At 48.1% G+C, this 11,255-nt stretch overlaps 5 protein-coding genes across 5 annotated transcripts; 3 read left to right on the top strand and 2 right to left on the bottom strand.

Annotated features, from left to right (window-relative positions):
* Positions 1–995: 995 nt before the first annotated feature.
* Positions 996–3,598, bottom strand: TRV_06672 (uncharacterized protein; the record flags this gene model as incomplete). Its single annotated transcript, XM_003019282.1, has 2 exons — positions 996–1,782; positions 1,845–3,598. The coding sequence occupies 2 exons, from the start codon at positions 3,596–3,598 to the stop codon at positions 996–998; spliced, it is 2,541 nt and encodes an 846-aa protein (XP_003019328.1).
* A 1,608-nt stretch (positions 3,599–5,206) lies between these two features.
* TRV_06671 (uncharacterized protein) lies at positions 5,207–5,614 on the bottom strand (the record flags this gene model as incomplete). Its single annotated transcript, XM_003019281.1, has 1 exon — positions 5,207–5,614. One exon carries the CDS (start codon positions 5,612–5,614, stop codon positions 5,207–5,209), a length of 408 nt encoding a protein of 135 aa, XP_003019327.1.
* A 284-nt stretch (positions 5,615–5,898) lies between these two features.
* TRV_06670 (uncharacterized protein) lies at positions 5,899–6,600 on the top strand (the record flags this gene model as incomplete). The annotated part of the gene is made up of 1 exon (XM_003019280.1): positions 5,899–6,600. The coding sequence occupies one exon, from the start codon at positions 5,899–5,901 to the stop codon at positions 6,598–6,600; it is 702 nt and encodes a 233-aa protein (XP_003019326.1).
* A 1,020-nt stretch (positions 6,601–7,620) lies between these two features.
* On the top strand, positions 7,621–8,749 carry TRV_06669 (uncharacterized protein; the record flags this gene model as incomplete). Its single annotated transcript, XM_003019279.1, has 2 exons — positions 7,621–7,863; positions 8,006–8,749. 2 exons carry the CDS (start codon positions 7,621–7,623, stop codon positions 8,747–8,749), a joined length of 987 nt encoding a protein of 328 aa, XP_003019325.1.
* A 594-nt stretch (positions 8,750–9,343) lies between these two features.
* On the top strand, positions 9,344–10,204 carry TRV_06668 (uncharacterized protein; the record flags this gene model as incomplete). Its single annotated transcript, XM_003019278.1, has 1 exon — positions 9,344–10,204. The coding sequence occupies one exon, from the start codon at positions 9,344–9,346 to the stop codon at positions 10,202–10,204; it is 861 nt and encodes a 286-aa protein (XP_003019324.1).
* Positions 10,205–11,255: the final 1,051 nt, after the last annotated feature.

Genomic DNA, 11,255 nt, shown 5'->3' with positions numbered 1-11,255 from the left:
TACTATTTTTATTTTTATTTTTTTTATTTTTATTTTTATTTTTATTTTTATTTTTTTTTTGGTCGACACTTTGATGTTCCCCATAACTACTACTATCTCGGGTCGTGCATAGCCTTTTCTCTGTTGTACATTTAGCGCCCAAAAAGATACCTCTTGACGAGTTGAGCTGGAACAGAGCATCTTTATTTTCAAAGTTCCTCTTTTCTTTCTTTTTTTCTGCTACTAAAGGGGCTGGGCTGTCTTTCTTACAGAGTCGATATTTGAAGGTATTGCCCGCTGCGGCTCTTGCATTCATATGGAGAAGCCATGTTCATGACTACAATCGTAGTTCTAGCTTTGTGGTTTAAAGCCAGGGTTTGAATGTCTCTTGCCTAGGGGAGTTAGAATCAGAGCAAGGTCTTGTTATAATTCCCTCTACTTAAAGTGGCCATGAAGACGCAACAACCTCGGTATTTGGTTCTAACTCTGCCCGGTAGAAAAATTGCCATCTAATAAGTAACGGCCAACCCCTAACTCAGCTAGATAGATGTTTTGCCAGCATAGCTCATCCCGATTTATATTTGGTTCTCAGAGTCCACCCTATGGAGATATGAGGCTTCGTATCAATACAGCAAGGGGAAATGCATGCCCATAAAATGTCAACAACATGAGAAAAAAGAGTATACCAAAAAAACAAGCCTGGTAAAAAGAGCATGAAGAATCAATCAAGCATGTATAAGAAGAAAACAACGCCATTGAGACACAATTATGGTGTTTACATGTATAATATATCCACGAAAAAAAAAAAAGAAAAGAAGAAGAAAGAAAAAGCAGCTAGATAAAGCGGAAAGAGGAGAGAAGAGAGAGAAGAGGACTTGGATGGAGAAGACAACAGAAGGGGAATCACTCATGTAGTCAAAACAATACAAGCCGTGCTGAGGCGAACCGGTGGAAGAAATGAAATGCATGTCTAATAATGATGAAGAATGGGAGGAAAATGAAATGTCTGGTTGTCATCATGACTTAGTGGTAGACTCTGGAGGAGTGACTTCTGGTCCTTCATCATGGTAAGAGTCGTCATCTTCAGCTGCATCGGCATATTCGTTCGAATCATCCTCCTCGCTGCTGAACAGAGGGTCTTCATCATCACTATCGCCGGCGAATGCATCGTACAGCTCTCCTCCGCGACGAGTGCTCTTTTTGCCTCTAGCACCAGCACCGCTGAGTGGGAAGCCTTCATCTTCTTCTGCTACCATTTCGAATTCATATTCATTGCGGTCGTTGCGTAGGCGTTTGCGACGCTGAATCCAGAAGTATACGCCTAGTGCAGTGCAGAAGACGATTATCAGGGCAATAGAGCCGTAGATCCAGATCTGGGTGTACTTTGATACACCGAAGGTTGGGAAAGGAGAAGGAAGGAAGTTTTCTCCTGATGCTCCGGTCGAAGGTGCGGATGCGGCAGTGGCAGTGGAAGTGGTAGTGGCAGTGGTAGTGGTAGTAGGAGTTGGTTTCTTGGAGCTTGTTGGTTTTGGCCGAGCTGGTCGGTCGATGTGGTCGGTAGGGCGGAAGGGAGGGCTGGTCTTAGTCGGTCCTGGCTGGACGGAGGCTGTGCCGACGTGCGGCGCTGGAATGGCGGTATCATGGTCATGGTCATGAGCGTCTGGCAGAGGGTGTAGTTTTTGAATTTTGGGATCGATAGACTCTCCCCATAGTGTAAGTCGCCAGTCAAGGAATGTTCCGTTGTGATCATTAACAACGGTATCCTTGACAATGACGGTCCAGACTCCTGTTCCTTTTTCACCCCTACATGGAAAGGATTAGTGATAAAGCTTGACAAGCACGGTGCGGACCCGGAGATGACTTACCAATGAGCAACAGACATGAAGGTCCAGTCGACATATCCGGCTCTTTCAGAATCTTGAGCTCGAGCGGTACTAAGGTAGCTGATTACACCACTTGGGCTGCGAAGCTCGACGCTGAGATCACCGCGGCGTGTATGGTTGACGTTCATCGTGACGGTAACATGCTCAACTCTCTCCAAGTTATGTGCCTTGAGCATCTCGGGAGATATATCAAAAGCAGTAGACACTCCCTTGTCGCCCTGAGGAATGTTGTGGTAGACCTTCAACCATGGCGAGTGGAACCAAGCTTGGGGCTTGACGAGTTTCCACGTTTTGGCCAGGTGAACGGTGGAATATGCATCAACCTTGCCATAACCGAAATCGTGGCTGAACTTCCTTCCAATGCTCGTAGTTTGCCATCCATCGGAGGTCTCGTTTATAGGAACGGCAGTTTCAACAAGGATGTACTGTAGGTCACGCCAGGTCAATTCTGGGCGAACCTGGAGAGCAAGGGCCATGACACCAACAACCAAGGGACCAGCTGCGGACGTTCCTCCATGGGAGCCTGAACAAGTATCGGCTCCCACATCGGTAGTATGGATATAACCACCGCTTCCACTGCTGTACGTCACAACCAGCTGCGCGGAGCATGATTCGGAATAGTAGGGGTGCTCATTGTTCCAGTCAACAGAACCCACGGTAATGCTGAAGATACTGTTAGTGTAACCGTCAAAGTTGCAGTTGTCATCGTGGCCTGCTCCATTTCCGGCAGCAAAGACAAAAACGGAGCCCTTGCCGCCACGGCCCTTTTGAACACCATTGGCAATCGCTCGACGGACCAAGAGACCCGGTGCATCCATGGTCATGCCATCGTCAATTGGGCCCCATGAGCAAGAATAGATCTGGTTGTCCTGGAATCCATAGTTAACGGCTTCGGCTTCATCTGCATCATTGATATACTTCGACAGGATGCGAATTCCAGCAACTTTGCTATCGTATGCAACACCCACGCCGCAGGCATTATTGTGAACTGCTGCAACCTCGCCGGCACATCTAGTGCCATGTTTATCGTCATCGAGCATAGGTCGAGGTTCCGCTTTCATCTCGTTAAAGTCATAGGAGCCTTTCGCAAAGTAGTTATCCTTGAGATCATTGCTGTACATATCCAAGCCATCGTCAACAATGGCTGAAATCGACCCTTTCCCAGTAATACCTTCCAGCCACAAACCCGTTACATTGAGATCGTTTCCGGGCGTAAACGCGTTAAACAGATGCCATTGCTCCTTGAACAAGGGGTCTCGTATGGCTAGGGCGTTTGCAATCTCACCCTGCCTCGACTGGGCTGCAGGATCTGGAGCCTTTTCAGGTATACGTTGACTGAGCTCAAGCGGCGGCGGAGGCACTCGTTTATGGAGTCGTTTCCTCGGGACCAGCTTTTCTGACCATAGTATCCCGTCCAGTCCATCTGTCCCGGCAGGCTCGCCACGGGCTTCCAACGATCTCCGCCGCAGAGACCTTCTCTTGAGGTCTTCGAGTATCCCATCCAGGTCTACACCTCTGTCCTTTTTTATGGAAAACGTGTGATGCCCATCCAGCTCTCCTATCTGGCCTTCATGTCTAGCTCCTAGTAACTCTTCTACCTGGGCTGGCGAGACGGAGGAGTGTAGATGGACCGCAAAGTAGTCGAGGGCGTCGTAATCTCGGCGGTATAACGCAGCGTCGACGGCACCAGCGCCGACCAGCAAGGCCATGAGGCGGAATATGTTTCGGAGCTTCATGTTCAGCGTCTCTTTCTGTCTCCTGGGAACACCGCGAAGAACCGGGGGGTGGATTTCAATCCGGCGGAATTTATCGATTGGCGTTCATTCGACTCGGCCCCGGTTAGAGAGCAGACTCGCGCCTATATTTTCCTGAACTCGAAGGACAAAAAGAAGAACAGGTAAGCCTGCGAGGTTATCTAGGAGTACAAGAGAGGGAGAAGGGAGGTTGGTAGAAGTAGGTTGCTGGTCCAGGGAGCGCCGGTCGAGGGTTGTAGGTGTTTGAACTTCTCGGAGCTGGGAGACACGTTGATCATAACGCAGGTCAAGCGCAAGACAGGGCGGACTCTCGTGTCTTTTTCCACCAACAAAAGCAATGCTTGGTTGCTTATTACTTAGGTTCCGCTGCTTCAGAGACACTGGACTCCCTGCTTAATCTTATATTGCGCCTCTGCCGTTCTTCGCGTTGCTTTCGAACTTGTATCTACAGAGAGCAATTGGCAGGCCCCTTGCTGGGTTGACCGCTACGATTACGATACTCGGCTCCTTTGTCTGTCTTCCAACACTGTCCTTCAACACGTTCCAAGCCAGCCTTCTACCATCCTCTGCTGTCTATCCCCTAACTACTCCGTACTTGACCCCCACCGAGCCTCGTTCGTCCTGCTCCTCCCCGTCGCCTCCTTTTCTCCATTCCGCCTTTTGCCCCTTTTTTCTCCTTGTGAATTTTTGCTGTTTTTCTTCTTCTTTTCTCCATAAAAAAAAACTGAAGGGAGAAAATAGAGTCACGTGAAAGCGTTATTGACGGATTATAGTTATTCCAATTGAGAATTTTCTTGATTTGTGATAGGTTGATTATTTTGTTAAAAGACAAATTTTCATTGGAGGTTCTCTGGATCAATGGAATAAACGAGGCAATGCGTATATTCCATAGGCATCCTAAACTATGAGAATTGCTATCATTTTCAAACAACTGCTGGATAGATATCCAGATGGAGTTGCCAGGGTGACGGTAATGTTTTCTCGCAACATAAGTTCTGATATTGCCAACCAGTCGCCGCGGGAAATCTGCTGCACAATGACCAGGGTGCCACCGTTACCCAGTGTTTTGACTATCTGCACAATTAACATGTCGAATCCTGGAAAGTTGATGTAAAACAATCTCTTTGGTTAATAAAAACCTCCTAGACTTTGCGGCGGCATAATTTATGTAACCCCTTTGCTGGAGCGAGATACCTTTCGGCGTTACTATTGACCTGCCTGCAAATAGCAGGAATGTAGTTTCATACCTAAGCGACATATTAAACGATTTTATCGGACTTGAGAGCCTCGGAGACATCTAGAATTCCCATACCAGGGGACTCAAAAGGCCTCTGCGCTCTCTACAGCCGGGGAATGAAAGTAAAGGAAGATCTTGGGCCTACAAGCGGCCAGAATAGCAACCTGTCTAGTGGAAGACAGGTTAGTATCGGCAGAGACATAGACGTATCCTATGCCTAGTATGGTCAATATGTAGGTGACTGTATATATATACACCTCCTACTTCCATAAATTTCGAGTCGTTTCCAAGTTGGTTCGTTGGATATCTTGCAGCTTCCTTGTTCTCTTTGGAATCTCATGGAAGTCATCAAACTACCCAGTCAGTAGAACCTGCCTGTGTTGTTCCTTTGTGGGGTGTGTTGCTGGTTCCCATTTTAGAAGTAAAACGCGTCTGTCCCGCGCCAGCACAACAATCCCTTCTTCTTCTTCGTCTTCTTCTTCTACTTCTTCCTCGCCTTCGACTTCGACTTCGACTTCGACTTCGACAAGCTCATCTTCATCAAGTTCATTTTTATCACGTTCTTCTTCTTCTTCGACTTCTTCCTCGACTTCAACTTCTACTTTGACTTCGACTTCACACTCACCATCTTGGCCCTGTCGTGACGACAGGCCGGCCTTCCTCCCCCGATAACCGCTTTCTTCTCTGCGTCTGCTGGGGTATTGGACTTCGTTGTACACAGAGTCGACTTCCTCCTCCTCTGCCTTCTCCCTCCTGACCATCGTTAATACCAGGTGAGGCAAATTGATATTGTGATTTGACGTTCAAGTCTCTGATTTTTACAATAATTAACTTAGTTAGTAAGCATGAAACGATCGTGCCCCCAGGACGAGAATGCACACGCAAGAAAACGTCATCGACCAGGAGGGCAGGAGGCGGCTGACCCGCTAGTAGAAATAGAGGCAAGTTCAAAGATAGTTAACTTCCCACTCAGCGAACACCAGCATCTAACACTATCGAACAGGGCCAAAATTGGCAGGGTATCATATCTAAAGAGCTGAAAATTATGCCTGGAGACACAGAAGAAAGTGTTGCCCGAAGCCTTCAAACGACAGATTTTGTCTTTGACCGAAGCCAGCGCGTCTGTGGAAACCAGGATGGTGTTGGCCTACTCCAAGAACTCCGAGGCTTGCGTAAAAGGGTTGAAGAGTCAGAAAAAGCGTTGGAGGAGACGAATAGCAACTTCAGAAAAGCGTTAGAGGAGACGAAGAGCGAGTCTCAGAGAGCATACGACGCCTCAATCATGACCATGATGGAGCTTCGAGCGCCGATTTATCAACTACATTCAGGTCACAAGGTAGGCCCAAGTTATCGAGCAAAAAGAAATGCAGTCGCTCACGGCGGCTCCATACTGATGGACATTACGATCTTGCGCCATCTACTCAGCAGCCGTGGCCGCACTACCGTTTTTACCAAATGGGCCACCGGGTTTGAAGATATCTACGGGATACCCTTCCGCTATGTCGAAACTCTTTCTCAAGACTCTAAAATGGTGTCCGTCCTGAACATTTACGCCGATACACTACTTCTCCACATGTATGCTTCCTATGATGAGAGCGAAACTATCCAAAAAATGTGCAAGGTAATTTTGAGACAATGGAAAGTTGCCGTGGATAGCGAACGGGATCCAGAATGTATCTTTGATGGGGAAGCTCTTTTGACGATGTATAATAAGATTGTGGAGTTACATAGTGCAGCCGAGCCATAGAAGGCGAAAAATTATTACTTTTATGCTGCGTGCGGGATGGTGATGCAGCACGACCACTTATCTACCAAGTCATGGATTATATACGTGACATCCCCAACCTTCCGCCTCTGCCGGAGACTGTGGTAGACGAGTTTGAGTCATGAACACAGCATGTACAGCCAACGTTAAACCATCTCAAAGTTCCAATCTTTCTCGGCCATGGCTCTGCGGATCCTAAGGTCTTTGTCCACCACGGAGAAAGGGACGTCTAATTTGCTGTCAGAGTAGCTCAAAATGAATGTTACATGGAAAATGGTATCCCGAGTTTGGAAATTGGCACAAGATTCCAGACGAAATCGATGACATTGTTCTGTTTTTGGAAGAGAAGGTTGACGATTCCCTGGTCATTACCAAGGCTATATAAAGGGACGTATTGTCTCTATGTCCTTTGTCTTCATAGAAGCTCAAACCACGTAGTCTCCCGGTTACTCCGTATATGCTGGTGGAAAATACCGGAATAAATATCATATCTTTCAGGTTGTCTGGAGAAGAGAGGAGCAAAGAAGACGACTTGTAGTGGGACGTATCATTGACTGGAGGCTGTTCTAGAGCAAGGCAGTTCTTTGTTCTTTTCGATCGAAGAGAAAGAGGCCCAAGGATTAACAAAATGCCTTTATTGCAGCATCACTGGCACAGATATCATGCAGCAATTCCGCGCATCACAGTTCGCTTGTATCTTCGCTGTGCAACATTCACGCTAATCAACGCCACTCTACGTTCTTTCAGTTCTCTGAGCAAACGAACATACCTGGTCATTCAAGTCTGGCCCGCCTGGGGTTTGTTAGGCTTAGGGCCGGGAAGTTTGATCAATCTGGGGATTTGAGTGGGCTGAGATGGCTCCTCGTGTTTTGCCTGCATGGCAGGCACATTTTCTCTTCCATTGAGACGGATTACTCCTGGCTGCAGATGTTCATGTAGTTCGTGATTCAAGCGAGACCTCGAGTCAATCCTTGAAGTCAGCTGGGTTGCGACGGGGTTTATATGCAAACTTCTAGAGCTAAGATCCAACCATCCGAGTCAAAACCAGACCGTGTCACTGTCATGACAATGCTAACCAGGCCTGCTCTCGTTAAGCATGTCCAATTCACGGCTAGGCAGTTGATGTACAGGGGTACATCAAGCAGCTCTCTGCAAGTCCACCATTTCTTTGAGCATTGTGAATACATGGCTGAAAGAGGGTATATATTGGTGGAGGTTATCAGGCCATATATAACGCGCCTGAGGGTACGTCCATCCCAGTTATCATCTTTCTTCCCCTTTTCCTTGACTTGGTTTGCTTGGCAGTTGAGAGCCAACCTATATAATCGCTATCCAATCCAGGCCCGTCTCAGATCTGATAGTCTCGAGGACGTTCGTTTACATACAGATTACACCCCTAGAAATGGAGGAGATAAAGAATTTATTTTACCCCTTGAACCCGCCATGCCGTGTTCGCACACGGCCGATGGAAGTGCTATGTGTTGGGCCTTCTCGGAGTGGCACCTGGTCCCTTCGGACAGCATTAATACACCTTGGCTATGTGCATACCTACCATGGATATGACGTTGTTATGAATCCCCCAGACGATAAAGCATGGTACCTCCTTCATCGTCAGAGACTGAAGCACAATGCAAGCCATCCTAATTCGGCACAGCTCTCTATTACCGCTGCAGATTTTGACAGAGTGGTGGGCCATTGTGCCGCCATGACGGACCATGCTGCCGCGGTCTTCGCTGCTGAGCTTATAGCAGCATACCCCAAGGCAAAAGTTATTCTGAACACAAGACGCGATGTCAGAGCATGGCATAGGAGCGTGAAGAACACAATTATCGTGCACTCAAAGGACTGGATGTTTTGGCTGAAAAGTTTCTTCCATGCTGAGCTCTTCTGGGCCCAGCAAGGTTATTATCGAGGTACCCTGAACTGGTTTTACCGAGGCGATTTTCAAAAAAATTCCATCAACGTTTTGATGGAGCACTGCGAGCGGGTACGGAGTCTCGTACCCAAGGATCAGCTGCTGGAATGGGATGTTGAGGACGGATGGGAGCCACTGTGCAAGTTTCTCGGCAAGGAAATCCCAGACATTCCCTTTCCCAGGACCAACCTCCATATCGTTCTTCAAGAGGTGTGAAGAGTGCTATAACGCACAGGTGCAGAAGGCGACTAGAAATATGTACGTCTTCTTTACCTTGCTGCTCTGCATGCTCACCCTCTATGCCGTCATCTCATGGCGATAGTGACCGAAGTTCGTCATACCCTCTGACCCGACATTCTTTTGCCAGTTCAATGTATCAATGGCGTTCAGATCTAGGAAGCTGTCCACGTAAATGACGTGCGCGACTTTTTTTTATACGACGGACTCTTTTCGCTTAATAACATGGTTCCCGAGCGGCAAGAAGCTTAAAATAGCCGCCTATAAATATCTGTCTAGTTGACGCTTTGCGGGCCAAAACTAAACACTTCTTTGCCTTCTTAGTTGGCATCTCGATTCTTCGGCAGGCGAGCGCATAGTTGGTTGTTTTTCCGGAAATGTTGATCATGTTCATACTGGCGAAAAGGAGTCTACGGCCTGCGTGTTTGTAACGCCGTTCCAAATGCTACAAACTTTTTTTTTTTCCTCGTTTCTGCCCTGATGCCCAAACCCACGAAGTCACGACGTTTCCTTTTATTTGATTTATTTTTTGTTTCTGGGTGTCTCCATTTGTTCCTATAAGCTTATAATAATATGTTTACGGCTGCTATAACGATAGTTGTGGGGTGGCTGCTGTGGTTCCTCCCGGCCAGCTTCATCCAGCGTGCCCCTCAAGACTGGCTCATCAGTATTTCGCACCGCCTGAAGCATAGCCGAAAAATCAATGATTCAAATTGGGGCGACCCTGTTGTCCGGATCACTCGTAATATCGTCGCCAAGTACGGCCCCGGTGTCTCTCCCGGCGAAGCGGCGACTCAAGAATATGCCTATCAACACCTCGATCCCAAGATCGTTCAGGTCCCGAGAGTGTATCGCTATTGCCAGCACCGTGAATCTCTGGATGCCAAGTTGAACGGCTACCTCTTCATGGAATATATACCCGGCCAAAATCTGAAAACTCGGAACAACATTGGCTCAGACAGTGAGATCACAAGGAAACTGATCAAGATAATTGCCCACCTAGGGCAGATAGCCGGGGGAAGTGTGCCTGGCCCTGTTGGCGGCGGCATACCCCGAGGGACTCTGTGGGGGGATGGTGGCGCCAAAAGGGAGTTCCGGTCCCTAGAAGACGTGAATGACTGGGTCAACAAGCGGATTGAGCCAATTGACGAGACCGTTGACCTGACGCCCTACCCGCTTGTTCTTTGCCATATGGATCTATGCCGTCGGAACATGGTACTGAAAAAAGACGAGTCGATATGTCTGCTTGACTGGGGCTATGCTGGATTCTATCCGCGGTTCTATGAAATGGCAGCCATAAGGTGCGGCAATGATCATTATAACACTCCCCTATTTGAAGCTACTTCCAAGGCAATCCCTTTGACAGAGGAAGAGCTTCGGTGCATGGATTTGGTTATCAGGGCCCCCGATGCCAGCTTCCAATGGACCTTGTAAGTTAGTCCGAAGCAGGCTTTCTGTCCTATTAGTCTAACTATGATGTAGTGATCGGCATCTGTATTGCAAATCTTCTTCGCCCTATGCCAACTATAGGTGAACCATAGGGTACCTGCTAAGTCTGTTATACCCACGATGGTTATCTCCACCAAAGCCGTGTCTCAAACCACCGTTAGCTATAGAACCACCAGGTAGAAGGTACTGTTCATTATGCATGACTTTTATTTTTTGCTTTCGGCACATATTAACTCTATGGTTGATTATTTCGTCTTTCTTCTAGGGAGCATTCGAGTTTCAAAGACCCTTTCTGAACCTGCTATGCGATTCAATGTACATTCAACTCGACTCGATACATATAACCTAGCTTACTCGACCAATAATAGTGCTTTAATCGACAACAAAAGGCTTGTTGCTGCATGACGTTTATCATGTAGTTATCGCATGCAAAGTATGAAACAAGGCGGCTCGCATTGGCCCGTTTAGCCTCCAACCTGCTGCATCAGCTGGCCAAGGTGACTGTTGAAGACACTCGATATCGTCCTACAGCACTCAGCTGCTCGACAACCGCGTAGTCCTGGGTCGCTGCAGCGTAGTCCTGTAGATATAGAAGCCTGCTAAGTGGCAAAACGACCAGCGACCAAGCTTTGAAAAGCCGGCAAAGCCGTTGTTCAACCGTGGATCTCGCCTTCAACGCCCGCGCAGGCACGATTTCTCCGACTATACAACGGCAATGACAACCGCCCGCCTGGAGTGTTAACATGCGAACTGCACCATCATTTGCGCACTGCCAGCCATCCCTGGCCGGCGGATGCTGTGTATGCAGGGAGTCGAGGCCGGGCGCCCAATGACGTGGAAGCGCAGCCAGCCACCGCAAGGCCTGTCGCACCGCCGACGTCGTGGCCACCACCCTTCGCATCGCCTTTTTCTCTCGATTGACGAGGCAACTCAGCTGTCACCATCCTGCTGTTCGCCGTTGTGCTGTTGAATCGTCCGTCTGCCCATTGGAGTCCTTAGCTGGCGTCTCCTTCACCACAGGTACGTCCCCGGCCTG

Source organism: Trichophyton verrucosum (genome assembly GCF_000151505.1).
Source record: "Trichophyton verrucosum HKI 0517 chromosome Unknown contig00767_1.f1.exp, whole genome shotgun sequence".
Lineage (NCBI taxonomy): Eukaryota > Fungi > Ascomycota > Eurotiomycetes > Onygenales > Arthrodermataceae > Trichophyton > Trichophyton verrucosum.
The sequence above is the reverse complement of the archived record's forward strand: the minus strand, read 5'-3'. Positions and strand labels throughout refer to the sequence as shown.